Source organism: Mixophyes fleayi, chromosome 4 (assembly GCF_038048845.1).
Source record: "Mixophyes fleayi isolate aMixFle1 chromosome 4, aMixFle1.hap1, whole genome shotgun sequence".
NCBI lineage: Eukaryota > Metazoa > Chordata > Amphibia > Anura > Limnodynastidae > Mixophyes > Mixophyes fleayi.
The window spans coordinates 172,446,448-172,473,547 of NC_134405.1; the positions used below are offsets into that span (position 1 = coordinate 172,446,448).

General features: G+C 39.3%; 1 protein-coding gene across 2 annotated transcripts in view; it reads right to left on the minus strand.

Annotated features, from left to right (window-relative positions):
- Positions 1–24,135: 24,135 nt before the first annotated feature.
- CERK (ceramide kinase) overlaps positions 24,136–27,100 on the minus strand; it is a 65,232-nt gene continuing 62,267 nt past the window's right edge. For both annotated transcript variants that reach the window (XM_075208861.1, XM_075208860.1), the window contains one exon: positions 24,136–25,503. In XM_075208861.1, the coding sequence (XP_075064962.1) occupies positions 25,419–25,503 (85 nt within the window). In that variant the 3' untranslated portion in view covers positions 24,136–25,418. The remainder of the gene's footprint in view (positions 25,504–27,100) is intronic.

Genomic DNA, 27,100 nt, shown 5'->3' on the forward strand with positions numbered 1-27,100 from the left:
GCTTTTTTTTACGGGTCTCTTAGTGTTATTTGTGTGTGAATGGGGTGTAACTGTTGAGTGGAGTTTTTCCTCTGTGTTAGTTTTTGGGAGCAAATTTAAAATGGAAGGAAAGGCAGTGCCAGTGTGGGAGAGGGAAATGTGGGACAAAAAGTGGCAGAGGGGGTTCAGGAGGGTTTAGAGGAGGGATGGGGTGATTAGAGTAACCAGATGGCCAAAACTACGTCTGGCAACAATATACATTTTTCTCATGATGAGAACTTTCCTTGTAGTATATAGATTATGATCAAAGTATAGTACCATATTATGACTAATTATCGGAGAGCCAAACAGGTAAGTCAGCAATAAGCCACAAGCAGGGCTGCTATCAGAAACCGTGAGGCCCAGAACTAATTAATCTGTCAGGGCTCCCCCATCTCCTTCTTCGCCGTACATGCCTCCCCTTCCCATATCACAGCAGATACTCTGCTCCCCCTTCCCAAAACACAGTGGATACTCTGCTCCCCTCCCCCATATAATAGTCAATGCTCTTCTCCGCCTTCCCCATAGCACAGTAGATGCTCCGCCCCCTCCCCATAACACAGTGGATGACCTGCCCCCCTCCCCATAACACAGTGGATGCTCTTCTCCCCCTTCCCCATAGCACAGTAGATGCTCCGCCCCCTCCCCATAACACAGTGGATGACCTGCCCCCCTCCCCATAACACAGTGGATGCTCTTCTCCCCCTTCCCCATAGCACAGTAGATGCTTCGCCCCTCTCCCCATAACACGGCAGATGGTCCGTCCCCTCCTAATAACACAGCAGATGCTCCGCCCCTCCCCATAACACAGTGGATGACCTGCCCCCCTCCCCATAACACAGTGGATGCTCTTCTCCCCCTTCCCCATAGCACAGTAGATGCTTCGCCCCTCTCCCCATAACACAGTGGATGACCTGCCCCCCTCCCCATAACACAGTGGATGCTCTTCTCCCCCTTCCCCATAGCACAGTAGATGCTTCGCCCCTCTCCCCATAACACGGCAGATGGTCCGCCCCCTCCTAATAACACAGCAGATGCTCCGCCCCTCCCCATAACACAGTGGATGCTCTTCTCCCCCTTCCCCATAGCACAGTAGATGCTCCGCCCCTCTCCCCATAACACGGCAGATGGTCCGCCCCCTCCTAATAACACAGCAGTTGCTCCGCCCCTCCCCATAACACAGTGGATGCTCCGCTCCCCCTCCCCATAACACAGTGGATGCTCCGCTCCCCCTCCCCATAACACAGTGGATGCTCCGCTCCCCCTCCCCATAACACAGTGGATGCTCCGCTCCCCCTCCCCATAACACAGTGGATGCTCCGCTCCCCCTCCCCATAACACAGTGGATGCTCTTCTTCCCCCTCCCCATAACATAGTGGATGCTCCGCCCCTCTCCCCATAACACAGTGACTACTCTCACGGCCGCCATCAGAAATCATGGGGCCCAGATCACATGATCATAGGGGAATGATTCCTCCACCCCTGCGATCGTATTCTGGTGCCTGGCTGTCACGGTGACAGCCAGGCTGAAGACATCAGCGCAGAGTAGCGGAGACCAGCGGACTGCAAGACAGTATGTGTTGCGCTGTTGTACCGGGCCCCCTGGTGAGCCCGGGCCCAGTACAAAGTACCCCCTGTACCCCCCTGATGGCGGCCCTGACTACTCTGCTCCCCCCTCCTCATAACAAAGTGGATGCTACGCTCCCCCGCTTCCCCATAACACAGTGAATACTAATTAATTTACTTTATTGTCGGGACGATGCGGCAGCTACCAATCACTGAATGACTAGAAGGTGGATCAGTCTAGAAGGTTCAGAGGTCACGATTGTGTTTAGGCCTAGGTAGTATAGAAGCCTGGATAGTGGCAAGGCCGAGATGTAGAGGTCGAGATGGTTTCTGGGTCTAGGTAGTTTAGAATGCAAGACGGTGGCAAAGCATAGGTGGTGCAGGGGCCTAGACAGGGCACATGGTTTAAAAGGCCAAGATGGGGTAGAGGTCAAGACATAGTTGGAGGGGAGCACAGAAGGGTAGGAGATGTATGGGGAGAAGTAGGAGGGGACAGGTAAGAGGCAGGCAGAGAGGGGAGCAGAGAGGGGGTAAGGGGAGGGAAGGGGAAAAAGTTAGAAAAGTTAGGAGGGGTGGACATGACAGGGAGAGAATGGGGGGGTGAGTGTCAGAGCAGGGACAGACTATTAGCAGGAGAGGGAAGGAAAGAAGAGAGGAAGGTAAGAGGGTAGGACTAGGGTTATAGGAGAATGGAGGAGGTGAGAATAAGGGAGAGAGAAGCAAAATATGACAAATGCAAAAGATAATATAGAGGTTGTAAAAAGGAGTATGACTGTGATAGTATGGCAGTGAAGGGGCAGATATGAGGTGAGATGATGGCAAAAAAGAGAACTTGCAAATGTAGGGAGATAGTGGGGAGATGTTAGATGAGAGAAATGTGTATAAAGGTAAGGGGATCAGCGTGCAAGTGGAAAGGATGTAAGACAGTATTGATAATCACAGTGGCTAATAAAACACAGTGAGTTAAGCCAGTGGCAGTGTAATAAAAATGGCAAAACAACAGCAAGGGAATACAATGACAAAGGCAATACTGTACAATAATGGGTAGAGCAATGAGTTAAGAGCAGTAAATACAAAGGCAATGGGAAAATAATGTGTGTGTGTGGGGGGGGGGATTAGTGACAGGGGAACAGTAAAGAGAAATGGGCAGGAGTGAAGTCGTGAGGAAGTAGAGGTGAGAGAGTTTGTGGATAGCAAAAGTAACAAGTGAAATAGTAAGGATCAGAGATAGAGAGAGCGCAAGAGTTGAGCAGATGGATGGTGGAAGTGAGACAGAGAAATAAAGGGAGAAAACAAAAATGTTATATAAAGTCACAATGTCCAGGACAGTGAAATGAAAAGTGCAGTAGCAGGCTGCAGCGGGCGAAATTTCTTACTGACAGGCTTGTTCCCTGTTTGTTCAACTGTGAAGTTTAACTTTGCCCTTCCTAACACTTTGTGAGAACTTAGAACTGAATGCAAAATGGGAGTAATTTACTCTTAAAAAAAAAGCACAAGAAACTAGCACAGGCCTGACCAACCTTTGGCTCTCCAGGTGTTGTGAAACTACAAGTCCCAGCATGCCCTGCCAGCTATCGGCTGGTTATCTCCTGACAAAGCATGCTGGGGCTTGTAGTTTTCTAACATCCGGAGAGCCACAGGTTGGCCAGGCCTGAACTAGTGTATGCCCATGTGCAAAGCTATATGCATCTTCAGATGCTTCTACAGCAGAAGTATATGCCCCTGGTTTATGATAAGTCGTCAGCAGCAGCGCATACTTGTCTCTGCCTTCTAACAGGCACAAGATACACTATGCAAATTGACATGTATCCCACTCTGCAATAGCACCCTAGAGTATAAAAACCACAACTCATCTCCAATTAAAGTGAATGCTAATAAATAGTTGGAAAGGATACAAACTAGTTGCATCTGTGCTTATTAGTCAGCTGATCAAAGAAACCAGCAGTTCAGCAGCACAAGAATCCCTTACTACACAGCCAATGTGGTGGACATGTATTCAGAACGATCTGCTCCAGATGATGAAAGGGAGACAAGTGAGCAGGCAGAGGATAGAGCCACAACTCCCCAAATACCAAACCGGGTCATACAAATGTTCACTGCTGTGGATCATTTCCACCTCTTCCACAAAGAATTTATGGAGCCCTATAGCAGACATATACAGAAAATTACTTCACAATTAAAACAGGTCTTAAAGTAACAAAGCCAACAAACTACAAACCAAAATAAGATTGCTAATGCCCTGGAGAGGATGGACAGATATTTAGTCAAAATGACAGGGCATTACTTGGCTTAACAACCTTGGTAAGGGAAATGAATGTGCTGTATCACAATTGAAGTATGATTTATTGTCACGACTTCCTCTGGTCTCAACCTCAGCTGCCAGTAGTGCTGGCAGCACACCAGCAACATTGGTGTCAGATGTTACCCCTCTTAGGAGTGCATGAACCATGGTTGGCATAGAGAAAAGGCAAAACTATGGGCTGCCAAACACCCTCTAGATAAAATAATAGATATATAGTTTATGTGACGTATAAAACATTGTGTTTTTTCTATTCTTTTAGTGCACTGTAAAGAAGTTAAAAGCTTTTTGAACACCACTTACATTAATGTTCATAAGCATGGACCTTGCAAGTGTTTTAAATAAAAGATAAGAAAGATTTTTTATTTTTTTTTAAAAGCTTGTCCCGTCTCCCAGTAGTAATACCAGCATCTTCGCTCAGTCTAGGCTGGTAATGCCATTTTCAGCTGGCATAAATAGTGTAGGATCAGGCCAAAAACGTCGCTAGGAGCACTAGACTATGACAAGCTGGGTGGGTGACACTATAGTATGAAAAACCACAGCACTGATGCACTTTCCTTATGATGAAAGTGCAATGCGTCAAGGTATTGTGGAGGTCTCTGTTTCAAGACCGCTACAAAGGGGTGCTTAATATGCTATAAAAACCCATTTATAAGCTGCTTATAATATTGCAATTAAGATCAATAAAGAATTGAATGAAACTTTACTAAGCTGCCTTTGGTGGTGGGAGTTATATCGTAGAGCAATGATTGTGTGATCAGCTGAGTGAACATTGCATATTTATCTACCAAGCTGAAATGCTGCAGTCTGCTTGCGGCTCATTATACGCATGTCAGGCGGCGGTAGTCCACATATGGATGGAGTGTTTTCCTATTTACAATTGAACCTGTTGTTACTGGAAGCAGTGCTGCTCTATACGCAGAACTAAGAAAACCTCCTTTACTGAGATTGTGGCAGATCGTATAGAAGGTGAGTCCTCCTATTTCCATATTACAATGGAGGCTTTATACAGTAATTAGAAGACTTTAGATACTATATCCTTTATAATTACACTTCACTATGTGGATCCAAATTGGACTTATATAAGTTGATGAAACCAGCTTACTGATACCATAAAAATAATATAGTTGCAGTCCCAGAAACTAGTATTATATATGAATTTGTATTATAGTTTTATATGTATGGTGCTACTAATTTATTTCATATTTCATGTGTTCTAAATAAATGCATATTTTTAATTTATTGTATGAGTTGCAACACTGGTATAATTTTTTAAAGTGTGTCAGTACTGACTCATAGAGTATCAGCGCCATCCCCAGTTTTATTTTCCTGTTTATATATTTCTATCTGTGAGGTATACACAAACCTCGGAAGACAGCAGCCTATTCCTTGACGGTAGCCTCACATTATCTAATACTATTGAATAGCGCCCAAGGAAATATTGTACCTTTTATTTGCTGGTTCAGCTGACTTCCTAAAAGCATTTCTGCATCTAAGTAGATGGAAAAGTTTTCTTGATTTTCTATTGGATTGAGATCTGGTGACTTTGTAAGCCAATGGTGTACACTGAACTCAGTGTCATGTTCATGGAAGCAGCCTGAGAAGGCCTGTGCTTTGTGACATGGTGTGTTATCCTGCTGGAATTAGCCATTAGATGAATGGTAGACTGTGGCCAAAAAAGGATGCACATTGTCGGCAACAAGACTCAGGTATACTGGGGCATTTATACAATGCTCAATTGGTATTAAGGGGCCTATAATGTGCGCCAAGAAAACATTTCCCACACCACTACCATCATCAGCCTGTACCATTGCCACAAGGCAAGATATATCCAATGGTTCATGTTACTCCAAATACTCACCATACCATCTGCAGCAGAAATCAAGATTAGTCAAATAAGGAGACATAAATACACTTTTCGATTGTCCAGTTTTGGGGAGCCTGTGCAGCTTGTAACCTCAAATTCCTGTTCTTAGCTGACAGGACACCCAGTGTGGGCTTCTGTTGCTGCATCCCATCCTCTTCAAGGTTAAACATGCTGTGCATTCAGGGATGCTTATCTGCCTACCACAGTTGTAATGCTTGCTTATTGGCGTTACGGTCTCCTTCTTGTAAGCTTGAAGCAGTCTGGCTCTTCTCCTCCGACCCCTCTCATTAATAGGGCATATTCTCCCATAGAACACAGCTCACTGAATGTTTTGTTTGTTTTGCGCACCATTCTTTGTAAACGCTATATACTGTTGTGAGTGAAAACCCCACTAGATCAGGAGTTTCTGAAGTACTCAAACCACCCTGTCTGGCACCAACAATCATTCCACTGTCAAATAACCCATTTCTTCCCCATTCTGGTGTTTGGTCTCAACAGTAACCAAATTGTTTGAAAATGTCTGCATGCTTTTATGCATTAAGTTGCTGACAATTGACTGGTTGCTTAGATATTTGCAATAACACGCAATTGTACAGGTCTACTCAATAAAGTGGCAACTGAGTGATATATATATTACATGTATAGGGGCGTATTCAATTGTTGCTCCGGGCGTCGCCAGAACGAGCGCGTTAAAACTATTACCGTTCATACGGTAATTACTCGCTCAATTTCAGCTCGCAGCTCCCTGAGCAGCGAGCTGAAATTGAGCGAGTAAATTACCGTATGAACGGTAATTACGCGCAATATTACCGTATAAACGGTAATAGTTTTAACGCGCTCGTTCCGGCGGCGCCCGGAGCAACAATTGAATACACCCCATAGTGTTTACAATTTTTAGAGTGTGTGCATCAATTATAAATACTTTTTTGTGAAATAGTTTAGCTTGTCTCACAAAAAGTGATACATAAAAGACAAGGAATGAAGAAAAGTACAGAACCTTCCCAGATAGATACTGCAGGCTAAGAAGCAAGTACTGAAATTCAAAGGTCCTGTGTTTAATCCGAGGCGGAACAATGCACGTGGGATCTGTATAGATAAGAGCTGTATTATATTCTTGACATAAATTTATAATGCATAAAAATGATTGCTGTGTTAAATATTAAGTTTTGTAAAACACATTGTGTGCGTGATATTAGTTTACAACTATAATGAAAAAAAAAATGTTGGCTTATGTAAAAAAATTAAACAGAATCACAGTTTAAACCATCTCTGTTTAACAAGCCCATAGAAATTATTATTAAACTTTGCAAAAGTAATAATAAAAGTAAAAAGTTTTAAACCACTCTAGTAGTTGAACTCAATACTTCGCTGTTTACATCAGAACCATGCTCGCATCTCATATCCATATTCCTACAAACTTTCATTTAAAAAATTCAAACTCGCATCCATCAAACTTTCTTTTTATGCCATCTTCCTATCCATTTATTTGTATGTGAGCGGCAGTCAAATGATATTGAAATGTAAAAATAGACAAAAAGGAAACCAAGTGCAACTCAACAGAATGTAGTAAAAAAAAAATATGAAGAAGTTTTCATAAAGAAACTTACTAGTGACAGCTTATATTTTGTTTATAAACAATGTGTAGCTGTAGGGAAGCATTATGTCCCAGATAAGACCTTCAAACTTGCCATGAATTCATCTTACTAGCTCCAAATGGTATAATATTATATATATATATATCTATCTCAGAATATTATTATTATTAATTTTTATTTATAGGGCGCCACAAGGTGTCTGTAGCGCCGTGCAGGGACAAAAACGAATTACAATACAAGGTGAGACAGCACAGTACAGTAAACATAGAGCACAGTAACTCAGTAAGCTCAATGCACAGCTCGATAGGGTGTGGGGGGGGGGGGTATCCGCAAATGACAGGGCCCAAAAGGAGGGCGCGGAGGACAGGGAGACCCCCAGAGGGGGGAGTAGGGCCCTCGAGGAGGAGGGCAAAGTAGCTGGAGAGCAGAGTTAGAAGTGGTGGAGACAGGAGGAGAGATGGCCCTGCTCAGAGGAGCGTGCAATCTAAGGGATGTAGAATACATCTCAAATCTATAGTGAGACAGAAAAGTGATATATTGATTGATTGTTCACTTGACCACCAATTCTGTGTGTTCTTCTTTTGTAATAAGGACTAACTAGGTAAGCACAATTCGGGAATTAAAAAAATATTGGGGGGAATAAGAAGCAGCTTACAAGCATACAAGGATATTCGTGCAAGCTTCATCCCAGAAAACCTCAACTCCAAGATGTTGCTGAGTGGTGCAGTCTGCTAAATTGTAGTTGAATAGACACCAGGACCATTTGTTTGTTTTTTTTGGGCAAACTAAGGCATTTAATAATTGTATATTGCTATTTACATTTTCTATATTATAGCACTTGTAGATTGTAGCCCTTAGAAGTTGTACACTTCTGTTGTTTTACACGTATGCTAATACATGATATTTAGCAATGAAACTTTACTTGGAATTTGCAATACATTATGCATACAGGTTACAAATATCGATGTTACATTTGCAGTTGTGCAAATGTTTCTCCATTTCAAATGATACATGAAATGTCAGTGTTTTTCTCTCTGAACATAACTGCGTAGGACGTTGCTTCTATTTCTGGATCCTCTTGTGAAAGGCTCTGACCTCTAATTAGCAAGCATCCCATCACCAACACAAATGAGTTCCACTCTGGCTGCTGAACAAAGACGACTGGAAAGGAAATGAAGTCAGATAGCATTTGCTTCAAAAGCACAAACCCAGTAATTCAATGCAAAACACGGTTTGATTCTTTGAATAATAAATAAATAAATATTATGAAAACTGCTACATATCAAGTGGACTCTGGACTACTTCAATAATGAAGAATTTTTACATAGACTATTTATTCTCAAGAATAATTACATGACACATGCTAAAGGACAATGTCAGTAATAAGAAGTGACATTTACATATGTAAAGGAAATACATTATTTCAAGGTTGGATAGAATGTTACGATTTGGTTTAAAGTTTACATTTAATTAGGAATGTCAGGTACTTTGCAGTTTCAGTGAAACATGCTATAAATAGCTAGAAAATTGGTGTGACGTCACAGTGCCTTGGATTACATTTTGTCCTTCCTAGATATGAAAGTAGCTCCGGTACAGACAGCACAGCCTACAGGATACAATGGCAGTCTGAAAAATCTTCTTGTACAGATACGAAGCAAATGTATAAGTATCTAGAATGCTTGTTACGATTGATATGTCAGTTTATTTCACATGAACTGCTACTTTGTCTGCTGTACAGGCCCATTTTATAATGGGGCAAAAGGGGCACTGATCTTGTTCCACAATTAAACTACCTAGTAAACTGGATAAGCCCTAAGAAAGCTTATTGTTCCTGTGGTGACCTAGGAAGACAAGAGACACTTTCTTTTAAGGGGGTTTTCTGCTTTTGACTTTGTTGTTGATCAAGGCAATCCTGCACTTCCTCAGGAAAAACAAATTAAAAATATGATCATGCCTTATCTTCCTTATTTCAAAATATGTTCAACTCACGCACAGAAGTAATTCTACGTCAGGTGCATGTAAAGTGTATAAATGCATACACTTACACCCAATAATAGTGCAGAGATGCAGCTTGAGAGTATCACTTAAAAATGCAAAAGTGGCATTACACTATACATACAAAATATAACGTAATGAAGTGTCAGACAAAATAGTGTCTTGACAGTATTACTTATAAGTGCTGAAGTCGCATATAAAATGTATTGAAATACACACACCCTTTCCGTCGTCTAACACTTTAAAAATCCACTGAAAAATATAATTATTGCACTAGTCCAACTGGAAACAACAAATAAGAAATCTAAATAGATGGCTGCAATTTGACATAATATGGTTTTGACACTAATAAAAGAACTACTATTAGCTGGAGGAGTCAATGATCAGACAATCAGAAGTAGCTGCTTAGTGCTCTGATGTCATTGTCACTTATCAGTACACTAGGCCTCCAGTACCCACAAAATATATGCTGCTAACAAGTTATCTGAGGTTATGTCCAAGTCTTATATCCATCGGGGCATGCTACACTCATGTCAGTTTTTTTGTACCTCTCAAAAACTGCCATGGTGTTCATATATACTGAAGGGTCTATTTATTAAAGTACGATCATCCATAAACATGGAGAAAATAGCCGTTTTGGCCTCAACATAGCCATTGTATAATTAACGATGGTTCAACGCAAGAGAAATCATAGATTTCTTCTGCCGTAACCCATCTAACGTTTCTTAACACAGTCCCCATATATCAATATAAGTTTATAATCTATTGTGTGCGCACCTTATCAATTGATATTTATGCTATTTATGTTTTAGGATCACATTAAACCTTATTTGTACTGGTGATTCGTGAGAGACCTTTTTTGCACTTATGCATCATTTAATTTTTTATGGTTTAATTAGCGCTGTATTATTCTTTGCTGGTTTGCTCCAATTTATTAAGCTGCAAAAAGCTCTGCCTTTCACAGCAAGGTAACGTCATTTCAGGATGGCGTTACCTGTCATTCTCAATGGGACCCAGCTGAAAGCCTCTCTTCTTTCGCTGGTTCCCTCACCCACGTTAGTGTTAAGCTCATAGCACGTCCTCTATTAACAGGCAGCGTTAGGCTGCAGGTAAATAGATAAAAAGAGTTTGTGGAGGAAGGAGAACTTTGACAGGGCAGCCCCAGCATGGTAAACTAAAGCGGTATTTCATTACACATTGCTGCAATTTATAGTGAACAGCAATCTATTTAGATAGTGCTGTATCTAAATAAATAGAGTTTGTGGGGTTGTGAGCTTGACGACCAAAGCAACTTCTGATTGGCCCTGCCAAGATGATCCATGGAGCCCGGAAAATATCTCCAAGAAGGGGAGGGATAGGAGGTGGGAAGTACATTTTAGCAATTATGTGGTAATGCAGCTTTAAGCCAGATTGCAAAATGTTGTAATATTTATTAATGAAGATAAAACAGAAATACCTTGATAAATGGATTGTGTTATAAGCATTCTATTCTCTTTGTTTGTAGTCCTTCTGTAAATATTTAGGGTTGTACTTGCTTGCATTAGTATTTATGTTAATTAAAATCATCACCTGTCATAGTACAAAAATCCCACAAATACCTTTTCAAATCATTAAAGCATAACATATTATACTAACTTGATTGTGAGGTCCACCTTGCAACTAGTTAATCTTTTTAATATTCAAAAAGGTAGACCCTATATTCAACATAATTAATAAATTGATATAAATTGCATGTAGTTTGCTGTGAGCTACAGTAACGTGAAAAATATATTGCTCTACATATAAAACAATTGTTAATCTACTGTATATCCTCAACAGCGATTATGCAGCATTCATTCGTATAACCCAGTGCACAAGATTATACAACAGATGGAACCTCCAAGGGGGAATTAGAAGAGTGTGCTCTCAATATGTTTTCTGCTCTGTGGAATTAAACTATTGGATGAAAAGTTTTTCTTTTCTATTTTGTAGAACTTGTGAGTGCTTGTAGACAAGACACGAGAGTCCCTTGTGTTGCTATAATAAAGATGCTAGGAATTCATAAAAAATACTTGTTGAGTGGCAAATGAAACACCCTGTCATACATATCCCTGTAATAATGCATGACAAAGAATTATAATCTCCCTTTGACTACATTCTTTAATCCCTTAAAACTAACAATGCTTATGAAATGGTGTTGGCTTGGCATACCTGCCAAAAGCCCTCATTAGCTCCTGATAAAGGAACAACAATTCTCCTTTGAAACTCTCCTCTACACCAAAACCTGTTAATTAGTTTGAAACTTGTTGGCTGTTCCTCAGATATTGGAACATATGTATATTGACACGGACCCTGATCATTTACACTCTATATTCTTTTTTTCATCCATATATTCAGTATTTATATTTCTTTGGATGATTAGTAGCATTTTTATTTGTTTCACAAGGCTTTTGATCTTTTTATTTGTAGCTCTCAAAAACTGCCATTGTGATATTTCAGTACAGTGGAACAGGTATACACTAAGGGGTCTATTTATTAAAGTGCAATCAGCCATAAAACTGGAGAAAACTGACGTTTTGCACTTGGCCATTGCATGATTAATGATGGGTTCAACGCAAGAGAAATCATGGATCTTTTCTGCCATAACCCATCTAAAGTTTTTAACTCAGTCCCCATATATCAATATGGGGACTGCAAAGTTCTCCAATTCACTAGTACTTGACATATATTTGTACTGGTAATTCGTGAGAGACCTTTTTTGCAATTATGTATCGTTTAATTTTTCCTGCATATATGGTTTAATTAGAGCTGTATTATTCTTTGCTGGTTTGCTCCAATTTATTAAGCTGCAAAAAGCTCTGCCTTCCACAGCAAGGTAACATCATTTCAGGATGGCGTTACCTGTCATTTTCAATGGGATCCAGCTGAAAGCCTCTCTGCCTTTGCTGGAGCAGCCCCAACATGATAAATTATAGCGGCATTTCATTATGCATTGCTGCAATTTATAGTGAGCCGCAATGCACAGTGATTGTCAGCACTGTATCTAAATAAATAGAACACAAGACAAACAAAATTACAATCTCAACATGTACATAAACTACCAAAATGAAGCAATAGAAATATTAGCACTTTTGATTTAATTGAAACAATGTTACTAATAAAAAAATAAATGATGTATAGCATCTAAAATCTTCTCAGAAAATGATATGGTTATATTCTGGTGAAGAAGATTTTTTTAATAAACACCACACAGGAAGAATTTTAAGTCTGTAGCAAGGCACAATGCAGAGCCCATTGGGATTTCTCCAGTTCACAGTTCTTCTTCAGTCTGCATCCAAGTTTTCATACAACTTCATAAACAATATATTTTGCCACAGTATGGCCACTGGTACCCACAGAAACATGTACACAATTACCCAGTTTCAGTAATGGGCATCAGCAACTATACAAGTCTTACAATGAGAGGTTTGGATGCAAAACACAAATATATGGTTATCTGATGGTTTAACTGATACATAATTTAGAAGCTAACAATTCGGTACTATCAGCCAGAAGGTGACACGTTAGACCACTTCTTACTACTCATAATAACATAAAACAGTAGTTCCCTGTCACTGAATTAGTGGGCACAGAGTTCACGACAGTGAGGATAGAGGAGTTCTTCAGCACTGTCTTTACATTGTCATAGGGCTACTTCCCACATGGATAAGTCATGGTACATGGCACAAGGCCTGGATCACCAGCCCCTCAGAAAAGAAGGAGCTGTGTTCTTAAGATATGTCCATGTAGGTGGAAGATGAGGTGCAAACATGTTAACTGTTCAACTCCCCACCTATTCAAAACTAGGAGAGCACCATTAAAACTACGGGAGTCCCAGGCATATGGATCAACACACGGTTCTGTGGGGGAGAGAACCTGCTTTTTATAGCATAATGTATGTTTTCTGTCACCAAAGACCCACATAGAATAAATGCCTATAGAGTAGTAAACTAAAGAGTTCATCTCTTAGGCATGTGGCAGGAATGTACTCCAAATCTTTGTATGTAGCAACTGGATAACTTAATTTTTACACTGAGATTTACAGTTGACAAAATAACTTGTCTAACATCCTTGTTATACATTCATTGTCTTCTTGAAGCCCACTTTCTAAAAATGTAATTATGTCCAAGGATCACCTTCATCTGCACTAGGGGAACCCCTGATGTGATTGTGCCTCCACATAAAGAACTTGATGTGCCGAGAAGCTGATGGAGCCCCAACTAATCAGGTACAGAGGGCGATTCATTTGGTTGTTTTCCCAACACAGTAAAATAATGGGAGCCATAGTGGCATATGACTGTGAGGTGCACAATCATTAGCTTAGTGCACATGTCTTATTACAGAGTTAGCTATGAACACAGCCCTTGTTGTAATTTTGTACTTTACCTTTTATACAGATAATTAGCTTGATGTCGAGATGGACACATGTTGGGATCAATTTACGTAAAAAAAACCAAAAAACAAAAAACCCCAAAAAAAACGAGACACCTGTAAAATTGTGTATTTATGCACATATGCTCATTCAGAGGCATCTCAAGATGTGTCCAGATCTGCACCTGTATCATATGCATCAGGTTTATGTCAGGCATACAAACACACATATACATACACACAGCCAGGTCAACAATTTGTTATTATTTGTTTTGATAGTGAAAAAAACACATTTGCTATAGGCTTGATATAATACAGCAGATATAATATTCCGTCTTGCTCACGATTGAAAGTAGCAAAAAATCCTATAATATATGCAAAATCAATGCAGAAAGCACCTACCAGCTTCAGGTAAATTTGCAATCAGCCAATAGAAAGCGGCTAGTTAGTGCTGGCATCTGTCATCATCATCTGAGTGTATTTGCACCTGCCCTCTAGCAGGTGTAAAAGAGAAGACTCCTTCACAGGCGCATATGCGCCTCCATGGAAGTCTGCAATGGATTGAACACATCCTTACTGTACTTTACCTACTTTAGACCACACCTTTCCTCCCCTGTTCCGTCTCTCCAGTCATATGGTGGCGCAAGAATCAGATGCACACAAGTCTACATGTGCCCATATGCATGCTCTCTTTGTGGGCACGTGCAATGCACATTTTTTTTATTTACTTTATGCAAACCGGCATAAGTTCAATACAGCATCAGGCCTAATGTCTGCAATGGTGCTCTACATAATGATCATGGACATATTGTAAAGAAACAATATAATATAAACTACCTGCTGAGAGTTTCCAGAATTATCAGGGCCTAGAGTGAGTTAAATGACTATAGCTATCACATAGTTCAAATGTCATCAGTAAACACCAATGGTAAATGCCAACACACTGATTTAAATGTCATGTTTTAGAGTAACACAAACAGAGAAGTTTAAGGATGTAGCATTTAAGATACCATCATTTAAAAAATAGTACCCAGTTAGACTTTCAGCTTGGGCTGTTTACCAGTACACTCAAGTATAAGACTGAAGTGAAAAATGCATTAAAACAATGCGGTTTTTCATTCCAGTTGTAAAATCCAGTCCACTGTTAAAACTTACCTGTTTGTGACAGACAGGTCTTTATTCCCTAAAAGAGATGTAACTTCCTCCCAATTGTCTGACAGATTCCATCATTTATAATGGTTGTGGAATTGTAAAGAAAGAAAGAAAGCCTTTTCAAAGCCACTGTTCAATTTTATTTAGCTTGTCAGTCACATGATGTTCCCAATTTAGACATCAAGTTGTGAAATTGCAGAACCTTCTAAAGCAAATGGCACAACAACAAATGTATACCACACAATCAGACTGGATAAGATCTGCAGCTCTGACACAGCAGTGGATATTCTAAGAGTTATATTATTGCAAAATAGAGGCAACCATTTTTTCCTTACTCCAGATGTTACATGACCAATTTTATAGGTAATCTGTTCACACAAATGGTTTTTCTTCTCCACAAGACACTAAAAGCTAATGTTTACTTTTTCACTTCAAAGCAGTTTTTAAAAGCTCACCATACAAGTCTTACAGTTCTAAGAATATCACCAGGGCAATAAAAATTTTTAAAGCTTTATTAGCAAATATCTAAAAAAATACTTTGGGCCTTAATCATAAGAACATTCAAATGCCCTGTAGCTTATTTTTTTTTCTTGTGGTCCCTTATCTGACTTGTTGACTTTAAAAGATTTTTTGAATAATCATTTACCCATCATATCATCATTTTTCCATCTTTCACTGACTCCTTGCAGTACCAGACCTGTAGCCGCAGATGGCTGCTTTAATATTGGTGACTGATGCTGTTTCTTCCTTGCAGTAGCCACACATACTTCCCACCAGTAGCTACAATTGTTATTCCGCCGCCTTATGTACCTCCTTTTAGATTGTAAGCTTATTTTTACAGGACCATCTTTATCTTCTGTTTCATGTCATTGTGTGGTATGTGTACTATGCTCCCCTGAATGTACATATGTCAGCCCGTAATAAATAAAGGAGGCTTATAATAATACATTAGAAGGGCATAGGTAACAGATACATATCCTTGTGACATTCAAGAAATGTAGAATATGATAATTTACCAGGCAGTGGATAGATTTCATCCAAAAGGTCTAAAACAGGGCAATTCCCACACGCTTCATTCCCAGCAGATCTAAACAGCGACTGTAGAAAATGTCTCCATTGCGAATTAAGTCACTTACAATGGCTACAGTGAGATTGCCGGTTTTAAGGTAGCAATGCCACGACCTGCCGCATGTATATTGTAATCCAGGCGGTTGGTCCGCCCATATAGTAACTTTACCACATATCTCTTCTAAAATTTCATCACTTGCCTTCTTCTTAGCAAACCAGGATTACCTTCCGGTCCTCACCTTCCCTCTTTCAAAAATTGGTATCAAGCTGGAGTCTTCAGGTTGGGGCAGCTGATGGATATGAAAGGCATCCGTTCATTTACCGATATCCAATATAAATGGATAAACCCAAAGCTGATTTCTGGAAATTCCTACAAATTCGCCATTTTTTACAATCAGCCAAACAAACCCAACTAATATATAGAGAACTTACGGATTTTGAAACCCTATGCACATCTGTTTCTAAACCATCCCAAACAATTTCAATTATATATAGACTTATTTTTGACAATGTATTTCAATCACCTCCTCATTTCACTAAACATTGGGATCAAGATTTACATAGAAACGTTTCTCTAGAGTGGCAGAAAGTTTTTAAAATCGCTCATATATGCTCCATTAGCGCCTCTATAATAGAGACACTATACAATATATTAACTCACATACATGCAAATTTACTTCGAAAGATATACCTGAATACCTCCAATGTATGTCGGCGATGCTCTAATGCCATAGGAAGCTATTTACACGTATGGTAGGATTGTCCCATTATTCAAAAATTTGGGTTAGATGTTGTATATATCACTAAGACCATTCTAAATTACGAAACCCCCTTAAAACCTGTCTTCTGGCTCATTAAACTTGTTTAAAATTCCATAAACAATCTAAAAAAAAAAAAAAAAGTCAATGCTATGCCATGTAAGCAATGCAGCCAAGGCTGAAATCCCTGCCCGGTGATTATGTTCCAAGCCTCCAACACTTAAAGACTGGTATTCCCAAATAGACTACTATATATTACTGCAGTGGATAGCAAACTTTCTCAGTTCGAGGCACCCCTAAGCCAAAATAATTACCAAGTAGTCCCCTGCCTTGCTTACCACCAGACCTGGCCGCGACATCCCTGAGAGATCGCTGCAACACCCCAAGGAGCCACGGCGCACAGTTTGGGAACCGCTGTGTTAGTGGATGTTTTACTTTCCTCTACAAATGAGAAAACAGAATTTACTACCACCTGGTTAGAATTCAAGACTACGGACTGCTATAAAGATCACGGGGTATATTTACTAAACTGTGGGTTCGACCATATACAGATATTAAAACACGTAGGGTTATATTTACTAAGAGAGCCAATCAGATTCTAGCTGTCATTTTGTAGAATGTACTAAATAAATGGTAAGTAAAATATGATTGGTTGCTATAGGCAACATCTCCACTTTTTCAAACCCACAGTTTAGTAAATATACCTCTTATATTTGCATTATATACACTGTTCCCAAAAGGCATGAATTATGCAGTCACTGCATTTCCTCAATTTCTGATGTATAGATTAGTATTATATTTTAATGGATCATTTCTTTCCATGTTCATTATTTAATGACAATATATTTAGCGGAATTGAAGTGTTTTAAAATATGAATATTTCACTTATTTATGGGTTGTTTTTATTTTAGGATCATGTCCAATTACAAGGCAATTCTATGACTTGCCTGAGAAGATTTAATGGTGGAATTTTCTGTCGCTGCTGTCCACCGCATTCTGTTTTTCATATACCATGTATACTTCTTCTGTTTCCTGTTTATACATTTCCATGGTAACCAAATTCAAAGAGGCTCTGTCATCTGACGTCAAACGTTTCAGAGACAGCTGTGCAATGCCCTTTTTGGCATCAGTGAAACTGTATTAAAAACATTTCAGGAAATGCACACAAAGGAGAGTTCTTGACAATGTTTTTAACCCCAATCCATTTCCTCCACTACTAGACAGGAAATGTTTTAGAGAAGGAAATAAAAGCACCCTATCTCCCAAATTCTGACACCCAAACACAGGTGTACCCTCGTGTGAGAAAGGATGTACTCTTTCAAATGATGTGGTTTCTGGTTATCATGTGTGTTCTTCAGATAATAAGCCCTACACTGCAGAAATCATTATGGGGAGGCTCTCCCTTTCCTGGCTTCAATAAAATTAGGCGTACCCTTATTTGAAAGAGGGAATTCTCTTTCACGTGGTGTGGTCCCTTAGTAATTATTCTTTGGTGATTACATGATCACCAGAACTGAACACCCTACACTGCATAAATCATTAAGGAGCCCAGGATATGGTATCGGTCTTGTCACATCCATCCTAGCACTAAAACTATGGGGACCTCTCTTTCAAATGATGTGCCCTTAGTAGCTATTGTCTGGTGAGCATAAGAGGCAAGAGTGAGCAGCCTGAACTAGATTCTTAAGGCTATGGGGAGCAAGTCTAAAAATTTGTAGTGTGGTGTAGCAGATGTGAAACAGCAAGAGGACGATTAGTCACAGATTGTAGGCAGATGAGGGGACAATTGGATAGGAGTAGGTTGAACTAGTCATGGCAGGAGAGAATGAAAAAGGGTTTTGTTATAGTCTTGAGTGAGAAATGTGTGTATTCTGGCAATGTCGTGAAGAAAGGGGCATCATGACAGTGCAAGTGACAGGGTATGTGAAGTGAAGTGAAGCTGAGGGCTTGAGGATGACACCAAAGCAGTGAGCTTAGGGGACTGGTGAGAGCAGAAGTAATCAATATTGATGAAAACTAGAGGAGGGTAATTATCTCTGTTTTGGACATGCTAAGCTTTAAAGTAGCAGTAGGGCATCCAAGTGGAGATGGTGAAGAGACAGTTGGACACATGGGAGAATGGGATAGAGGAGAGAAGTCAGTGGAGGAGAGATCTGGATGTGGTCTTCATAGGTAGTAGTAGAGGAAAAAGAAGATTATTCATTCCCCAAGAGATGTATAAAAGGAGATCATCATCAGGCCAGGAAAGGAGCCTCTAATGTACCCAGATAGTGGAAGTGGATGTGCCAGAAGTAGAGGCACCGAAGGAGCATTTATAAAAGATATGTGAACCAGGAGAGCACAGTACTACAAATGCATAGGGAATGTAGAGTGCAGAAAAGAGAGGGGTCGACTTGAAAGCAACAAAGTAGTCAAGGAAGACGCGTATAGATCACTTTTGTGATGCAGGTCTTGGGTGAAATGTAAATAGTGGAATCTCAATTGCGAAGGGAGAAGGAGGAATTGGGAGGAGAGAAACTGGGTAAGTAGTTGATCCAAACTACTTGAGAGGCTTGTGTAAAAAAAGAAGAGAAACGAGGCAATAGTTTGAGAGGTATGGTAGAGAGATGGTTTCTTGAGGAGCAGAGAACAGTAAAAGACCGAAGGTAAGATTCCAGTGGAGAGCGACAGGTTGTAGGGGGAAGATAAATGTTGGGAGAGAATCATGTCAAGGCGGAAGGTTGAGGAGGAAGAGAAGAACGCAAAGCCCTTTTCTACAGTAATAGGAAAACTGCACGAAAACCAATGTTACTGTTAGGGCTCACGGCCACCAAAATGAGCTTTTAGAACAGATTAGAGTAGAGGTCTTTTCCTTTAGCAGCCGCCATTCCTGTAAAGCTTTATATGCTCACAGTTACTCAGATGCCCCCAGGTCTTAAGCTCTGATTAGTAAAAGCTCATAAATGGTGGCCGTGGCACAAATGGAACTGGAGGCGCTAGCCCAAACTGGAGCGGGTGATCAGTAGCAGGCTGAGGTCAGAGGTCCATAGCGAAACAGCAAAGTCCAGAATACAAGCCAAAAGGTCAGGGTCACAGGCAAAGTCCAGGGTACGATTAAAGATCACAACAAAAGATCAGGCAGACAGGAATCCAATAGCAGGTCAGCAACAGCACCCGACTGGAAACGCTATAACCGGCAGGGAGGGTCTATTCCTCCCTGCCTTAAATACCCAGAGCAGCCAATGGGAACCAAGCAGCCCAGCCTAAGTTAATCAGCCACAAGGAGGCAGATAATAAATTATTCACCAACATGCACGCACCCGGCTAATCCCCATCGGGATGCAGCGTTTGACAGCGCGGCGTCCGGCCATTGCCTTGGCGACGGTCAAACCGGAACGTACGTCACGGTCGTCAAGGAGACAGCCGGGACGCCGAGCCCAGAGAAGAGCGAGCCACGGCGGCTATGGACACTGCCGCTGCTCGTAACAGTTACATTTTCCGTTTACTATATTCCAACAAGTTATTATGTGGGTGAATATGGGTGTAAAATGCACGATTGCAATGCTGAACAGGATTGTCAATAGACATGATCATATGTACAAATATAAGGGTGATCATATACGATGAGATCCAGCAGTTTGATTTTTGGGACAAATGGCAGCCAATCGTTTCATTTTAGAATCATACATTCTGCAAGTGTTACGGTCTGATATCGGCCGTGTGGTCTCTAAATTAAATAGGGAATTGCAGATACAATTGCTGGTGGAGAGAAGGGAGAGACTGAAGGGAAGTCCCACAACCATAACAGAGGCACCAGTTCATGTCGTAAAAAATCCAAATTTAAAGATTCTGATTTTTAAATGTTTGGCTTGGGCCATTTCCATCCCAGATGTCTCTAATGTTATTACTAATTTACATGCAGTTTTCTGACAAATTATTAATGAAGAGTAAAATATTATATAAATGCATTTTATGCGGGATCATCTTATTGCAGGCAAAGTCATCTTGTACGTAAAGGCACTGGTCAGAGGGTTAACTTACCGTTTGCTATATGCTTAACAAGCTCATTGTGCATGTTACAATGCAGAGTGTTGCCCACTATGGTCATCAAAAAAAAAAAAAAAACACACTTAGAAAAAGATTACTTCTCAGTTCTTTAGAAGACTCCTGTGCTCTGTACCTGACTTCTCTTGCTCCATTGCCATAAAAGCTAGATATCCTTATATCACCGGCATTCCTCGTCATAACATGGAGGTCCTCTCTGAACTTGAGAGGAACAGCTTTACAACTGCCAGTCAAGTGTACACACATTATAACGTGCTGCAATGTAGCAAACAAGACAAAATATCACCATGTACAACCAAAACAGATGACAGGATCTGCTTTTCGACAGTTATGACTAATCCGTTACAGTAGCAAAAACCTATGCAAAAAAACAAACAAAAGAAAACCCTGTAGATACAGTCCCCTCATAAGTTCTGGTGCAAACATTTGCTATTTATTTAGCTGCCGGTTTGCTTTTTCAGCCGAGATGATGTTATAGATTAGTCAGACTTGAATGAAACAGTAGTCATGGTGACTAGATTAATAAGACAGAGGGTGCAATGGTTTCTTTCATTTACAAGCAATTTTATAAACAAACCATCTTCCTGAGGTTTTAAAGTAATTTCTCTTCGAAGCAGGGGTCTTAAATGTTTTTCCTCCAGGACCCAAATTATGACTATGAATCAGCTCTTCAACCCTATGTTATTTTTTCCTATTTTTGATCACCTATTACTGTACGGTTGTCTACAATATTAGAAGTTGTAAAAACACAAAACATTATTTGGCAGAGGTTAAGAACCCCCGATTTCAGGCTATTTAATTACTGATCAGACGTCATGTTACACTATTTAGTCTCAAATATATTGTCCATCATAAAAGTTATGTACTGTAATAATCAGCTGAATATGTAATATCTTGAGTTCAACACAACCATCTCCCCTCCCACCAAGTCTCAGCCATGTTGGAGGTGATAATGCGACTATGCTCAAGGAGCAGAACCCTATCCATTTTCACCATTAGATGGTATGAGGAAACTCTTTACTTTTATGTGCAGATATTATTTGTGGTTTTAGAAGACACAAAAACATTCTTTTGATAATGTGAGACGGAGTGAAAGACTGACAAATTTTTTTTTTGCATACTAAAATATTTATTTCATGATTTAAAAACAGCAGGAATGTTTACTTATTTGCATTGCAGAGTTGCATGGTAAAAATGAAATTAAAAGGGGAAAAAATAAACAAATGTGTCAAAGACTCTTCTTCTATTAGAGCATGTGTACCTGCTTTGGAGATGCCAAATTAACAATACAGATCAAGAGAGTGAGGATGACCTTCTCTACCTGTATAAGATGGGAAGCATAAACACTTACATATTTACATTCCATTATTCACAATTACAATTTCACTGGGGGTAAATGTATAGCTCTGCTACTTTATTGCTCTAAACATTTTGGAGTACACATCAGCAGTACATTGCAACCAACGTAAAAAACCAAAAAAAAAACCAAAAAAAATAAAACCAACTCTTAATGTGCAAATCACCTTGCTAGGTTACAACCTTACTTTCTTAAAGAGTAATTGTCAGAGAATAGATTTGAGTAAGGTACTATTACTTACAAATATAATCTATGATCAACATAGTGTTTAAAATAATTGGTACCATTCCACTGTACCAATGTTACATGAGGGAAATCTGTGGCAGGGAATGAAAGTGGGTTACAGATTAAAACTATTCAATAAAAGTGTGTTCATGTACGTCTTTTAGGTCCGATAAGGAGCTTTGAGGAACCAGACCAAGTTAAACTAATCAGGTAAGTTCTAACCCTGCACAGTAAACATTGAGATATTTACAAAGATTTATTAACTAAAACGATCTAACTTATTACAATCTTTTGCAGTCATTGTAACAGCTCTTGTGGCTAAGGGGAAGCAAGGATTGTCTTGTAGTGGTTGACTGTTTCCTGTACGCCTGGACCAGAACATCCGAGAAGGAAATTGCTCCAAAACTTTTAATTGTTAAACTAAGAGGGGGAGCAAGAAGAGCATAAGAAAAAAAAATAAAATGCTGTTTAAAAGGAAAATATTTCTCAGATGAAAGTAGACCCAGTAGGATTTATGCAATACATAGGCAATATGCAGAATTTTTACTTTGCAATCTGATTTCTTTTTTTTTTATTTTAAGAGCTTTGGATAATTTTATTGGAACAAATAAGTACGTTCATACTTTTGTTCTCACCAATGCCACGCATAATTGTAAATAGCTGGAAGCCCTAGCTAGGCGATAACACATGAAACAGAGGGGAGCAAAAATTCACACTAATCCAGTTTTTCAACGGGTACAGCAATTGGTAATATGGTGGCAAAGGGGCTTACGCAGAATGGGTTGTATGCTGGTTTGCATAGCATAAAATATGCAAATTTGCACTGCGCATGCCTACCAAGAGAATGGTCGCATGCATATGAAACTTCCGCCTCCCTCTACCTGGAGAGGACCAATGGGAGGAAAGTTGCATACAAAACACAGGCAGAGTTTTTTTTATTGGGCGTGCTATAAGATCACCCTTGAAACAGTTAATGCTTGTGTTAATTGTGCAGCCTTGTCCTGCAGCAGAGTTCGCTATGTATAGCTTTTAATTTCAGTTTGTATAATGCCTTGTAAGGCTTTAGCCTGGCTCTAGCTCAAAGGATGTCCCTAAGGATGACTTTATATCAGAGTTAAAATTTGGAGTTTAAGAGGGGATTTTGAAAATACTTAGTGGTCACCCACTCTTTATTTAGAGGTACAACAGTTAGTAAATCCTTACACACTTGCACCTAACTACACTGCAGTCATTTCAGGCACCTGTGCATTCTCATATGAACTCAACACTTCTTATTATGCCTTCAAGACATTATAATGTGTAATACTATGCTTTGTTTTTAAGAATTTCTTACAATAATGATAGAATACCAATGTACACACTTCATGGCAATAAACTGTTGCTTAAATCTGCCGTTTTAATTTGAGCATGCAACAGATGACATTCATGTAACAAAATAAATGCAAATCTTATTTAAAAAATTTCTAAGTCTCAGAAAATATGCAAATGTGTTGTTATCGTTGCAAGTGTATCTGATGTGCACCTGATATAAACCTGGCACATACTGGTGCAGAGCTGGACTCATCTTGCAATGCGTACATTGCACCATATAGGCAAGAAATTCATATTTTTATTTCTTTTTTTTGTGTAAACTACAAGAAAAATGCATTTAATCAGCATAAGGCCCACAATCATCAAGTTATGCATTTACATCATCATTCTGCATTGTATTTTAAGATTTGCATTTCATCAAATTTATATTATAGTCTGATTAGCGCTAGGCCGCCAATGGTCAATTCATTTTATAGTGTGGATGTGGAGTGCCAGTCGGCACATTTCATTGGTGCTGCCTAAACAATTGGAGTTTTCTTAGCCCTTTAAGAAATAATAATAAAATATTATATAGGCGCACCGCAGATGGGTATAATATTAATCTAAAGCTATACTATCTGTACGTTAAACAAATACATGTATATGATTTGCATTTAACTTCAAAAAGTAAAAAAAAATATGCTCATAAAATATACCAATAGTATAGCTTTATACGTATATTATCCCCCACCATTAGTCGCTCCTATATGCTATTCTCTAATATTACTTGGGGTGACGTGTAGTTGGTGTTGGACTGAACACTTCCAAACTCCACCAGTGAAAATAGCAACATTTGCTGCCAAACTCAGAATAAGGTGAATATCAGGGGAAACATTTGAAAGTTTTGATCAACTCAATAATGAAAATAAAACAACTATTTCATGTGACACCAGAGCAGAATAAGAAGGTAGCTGTGGGGAAAAGAAAAACACAATATGCTGGTAAGGTTGGTTAATTACACAACACTAATGTCTGTCACTATCACTGGGTACACAAAATGTCATGCATCTAATATAGATGTGTACACTGCATCTATGGAAAAACCCACAAGGCTTGCAACCTTAGTCTACTATAGCACACAAGTAATTGCCACTGCTAGCTCCTCCTAAACAATCTGTCAAAATGTGTCACACTGGCCAATATCTTGTACGTTATTACAAGGTCATTAGAACCAACAGGACTATGGATCATTTCCTTTATCTAAGCCTAAAGGCTTGACATGTCAGAAAGTGGCTTCCATTAAAAACATTTGCAACATATTGCATTACAACTCATAATATAAGTAGATCAGTCTAAATTTAGGTCTACATTTAATAGATTTACAGACTTTCTAAACAGTTGTTGTCAGGGCTGGCTTTGCCCTTTTCTAGTTGAGTATACAAACATATTTAGTCTGACAAACTCTAGCGAGTTATCACATTTTATATTAAAAAACAAAACAAAAAAAACACTGCAAAGCCTAACAGGCGCAAATATGAAGGTGATGCCACCTTAGTTTTATACTAAGTCACAATATCAGAATCTTATGATAAAGCATTATAAATTATGGCAATATTAAACTTAAAATACAACATTTGATTTTTTTTTCTTCTTTTTAAAGCATGTTCCACAATATTTTCTTCAAAGAGGATTACACCTAAAATGTAAAATAAATTAAAAAAAAAAAAAAAAAAAAAAAAAAGAAAAAAAATACGTCACATAATGGTCTTCAGAACAGATGCCCAAATCATTTCCACTAAACCCTGTTTGGGCTTTCATCAACTTGTTTCTGTGAGTCCTCAATACCCCGTGCAAATAGTTTAATCAACTGACAGTGAACCCTGGAAACAAACAGAAAACAGTGTATTAAACATAGTAACTATATTTACCATAAAATGTGCATACAAATGATTATGCTTAGATGTTTTTTCTATATTCCTAACTGCAGCCAGAGATCATTGTTCGGTTACATTAAAATGGAACATTTTGAATACTTAAATTGACTGGCTCTCTAGCTGCTACTAAACATAATCGTGTTATTAATGTAAATTTGTGACCATCAATAAGTCACTAATAGGTAACCAAAGGTTTACAATAGTCTTAGCCACCTCCTGTAATGTCTATTTGAAAAGTAGGTTTCTATCATGACCTGAAAGCTCACTCTTAAGTTTTCTTGTAGAAAGTCAACCAAAGAGAGTCTGATCCATATCATTCTGAGTATAAAAGAGAACATTTTTGAATTACCGTATATACTCGAGTATAAGTCGACCCGAATATAAGCCGAGGCACCTAATTTTACCACCAAAAACTGGGAAAAATTATTGACTCGAGTATAAGCCTAGGGTGGGAAATGCAGCAGCTACTGGTAATTTTTTATTTTTTTTTAAAAGCTCACTTCTGTTTAATTACTGTAATTTCAGTCAGAGTTTTAAACAATCAGGATAATCACAGTCTTCACAAATGATTTCATAACTCAAACATTTCTATAGGGATTCTATGCACATGGAAACACAAAACAAAAAGACAAGATGATTTGGAAATCACCTGGCAACTCCAACTAGGTAAATAAAAAACTTTTCAAATGTGTACTGTGAAACAGGAACAACAACAGAGACCAAAAACAAAAAATGAATATGATAATGGTAAAGCAAAAATCAATGTAGGGTGCTGTCACCATAACGAGGAACCCAAAGGCTCTTTATCTGGGCCAACTTTTGGAGTGTGTAACCAGGGTTAACCAGCAAACACACACTGCACCAGATCACATCTTACCAGGCTAACTGCAGCCTATCATTCACCTCCAGTACCATGGAAATGGAAAAATATTTTCACATTTAAGAAAGTAAAGCATACATAAGTTTATTAATGCAAAGCACCAAGAAAGCTTTTAAGGAAGGATTAAGTTACACATGTAACATAACACACAGTACAGTACCATTCAGATGCGCTGGTAGCCAACCCTGGGGTATTCCTTTTTAAGGCGTAATCCTTTGTGACAGAGGTGTCACCCCACAGATCCACAACAACATCGCCAGAGATTCAAGAAGAAGAAGTCCTCAAAGTCCTTCACTTTATGCTCTGATTCTTCAATCAGTTCAGCAGCAGCTGTATTCCCGCGTTAGTCCTGACATCTCTCTCTCTCTCAGCCCCGCAGTGGAACGCATGTGCGTTCCACATACAGGAAGTTCGGCATTTCTGTTACAAATGCAAAACTTCCTGTCAGTGGAACGCACATGCGTTCCACTGCGGGGCTGAGAGAGAGAGTTAACAGCTCAGGGACCGGACACCAGGTAAGTTCACCCGTGTATAAGCCGAGGGGCCTTTTTCAGCATACAAAAATGTGCTGAAAAACTCGGCTTATACACGGGTATATACGGTATATTGCACTCTAAAAAGCCATGTTTCCCAAAATGGTGTTTTATGCTTTTAAAAACGTTA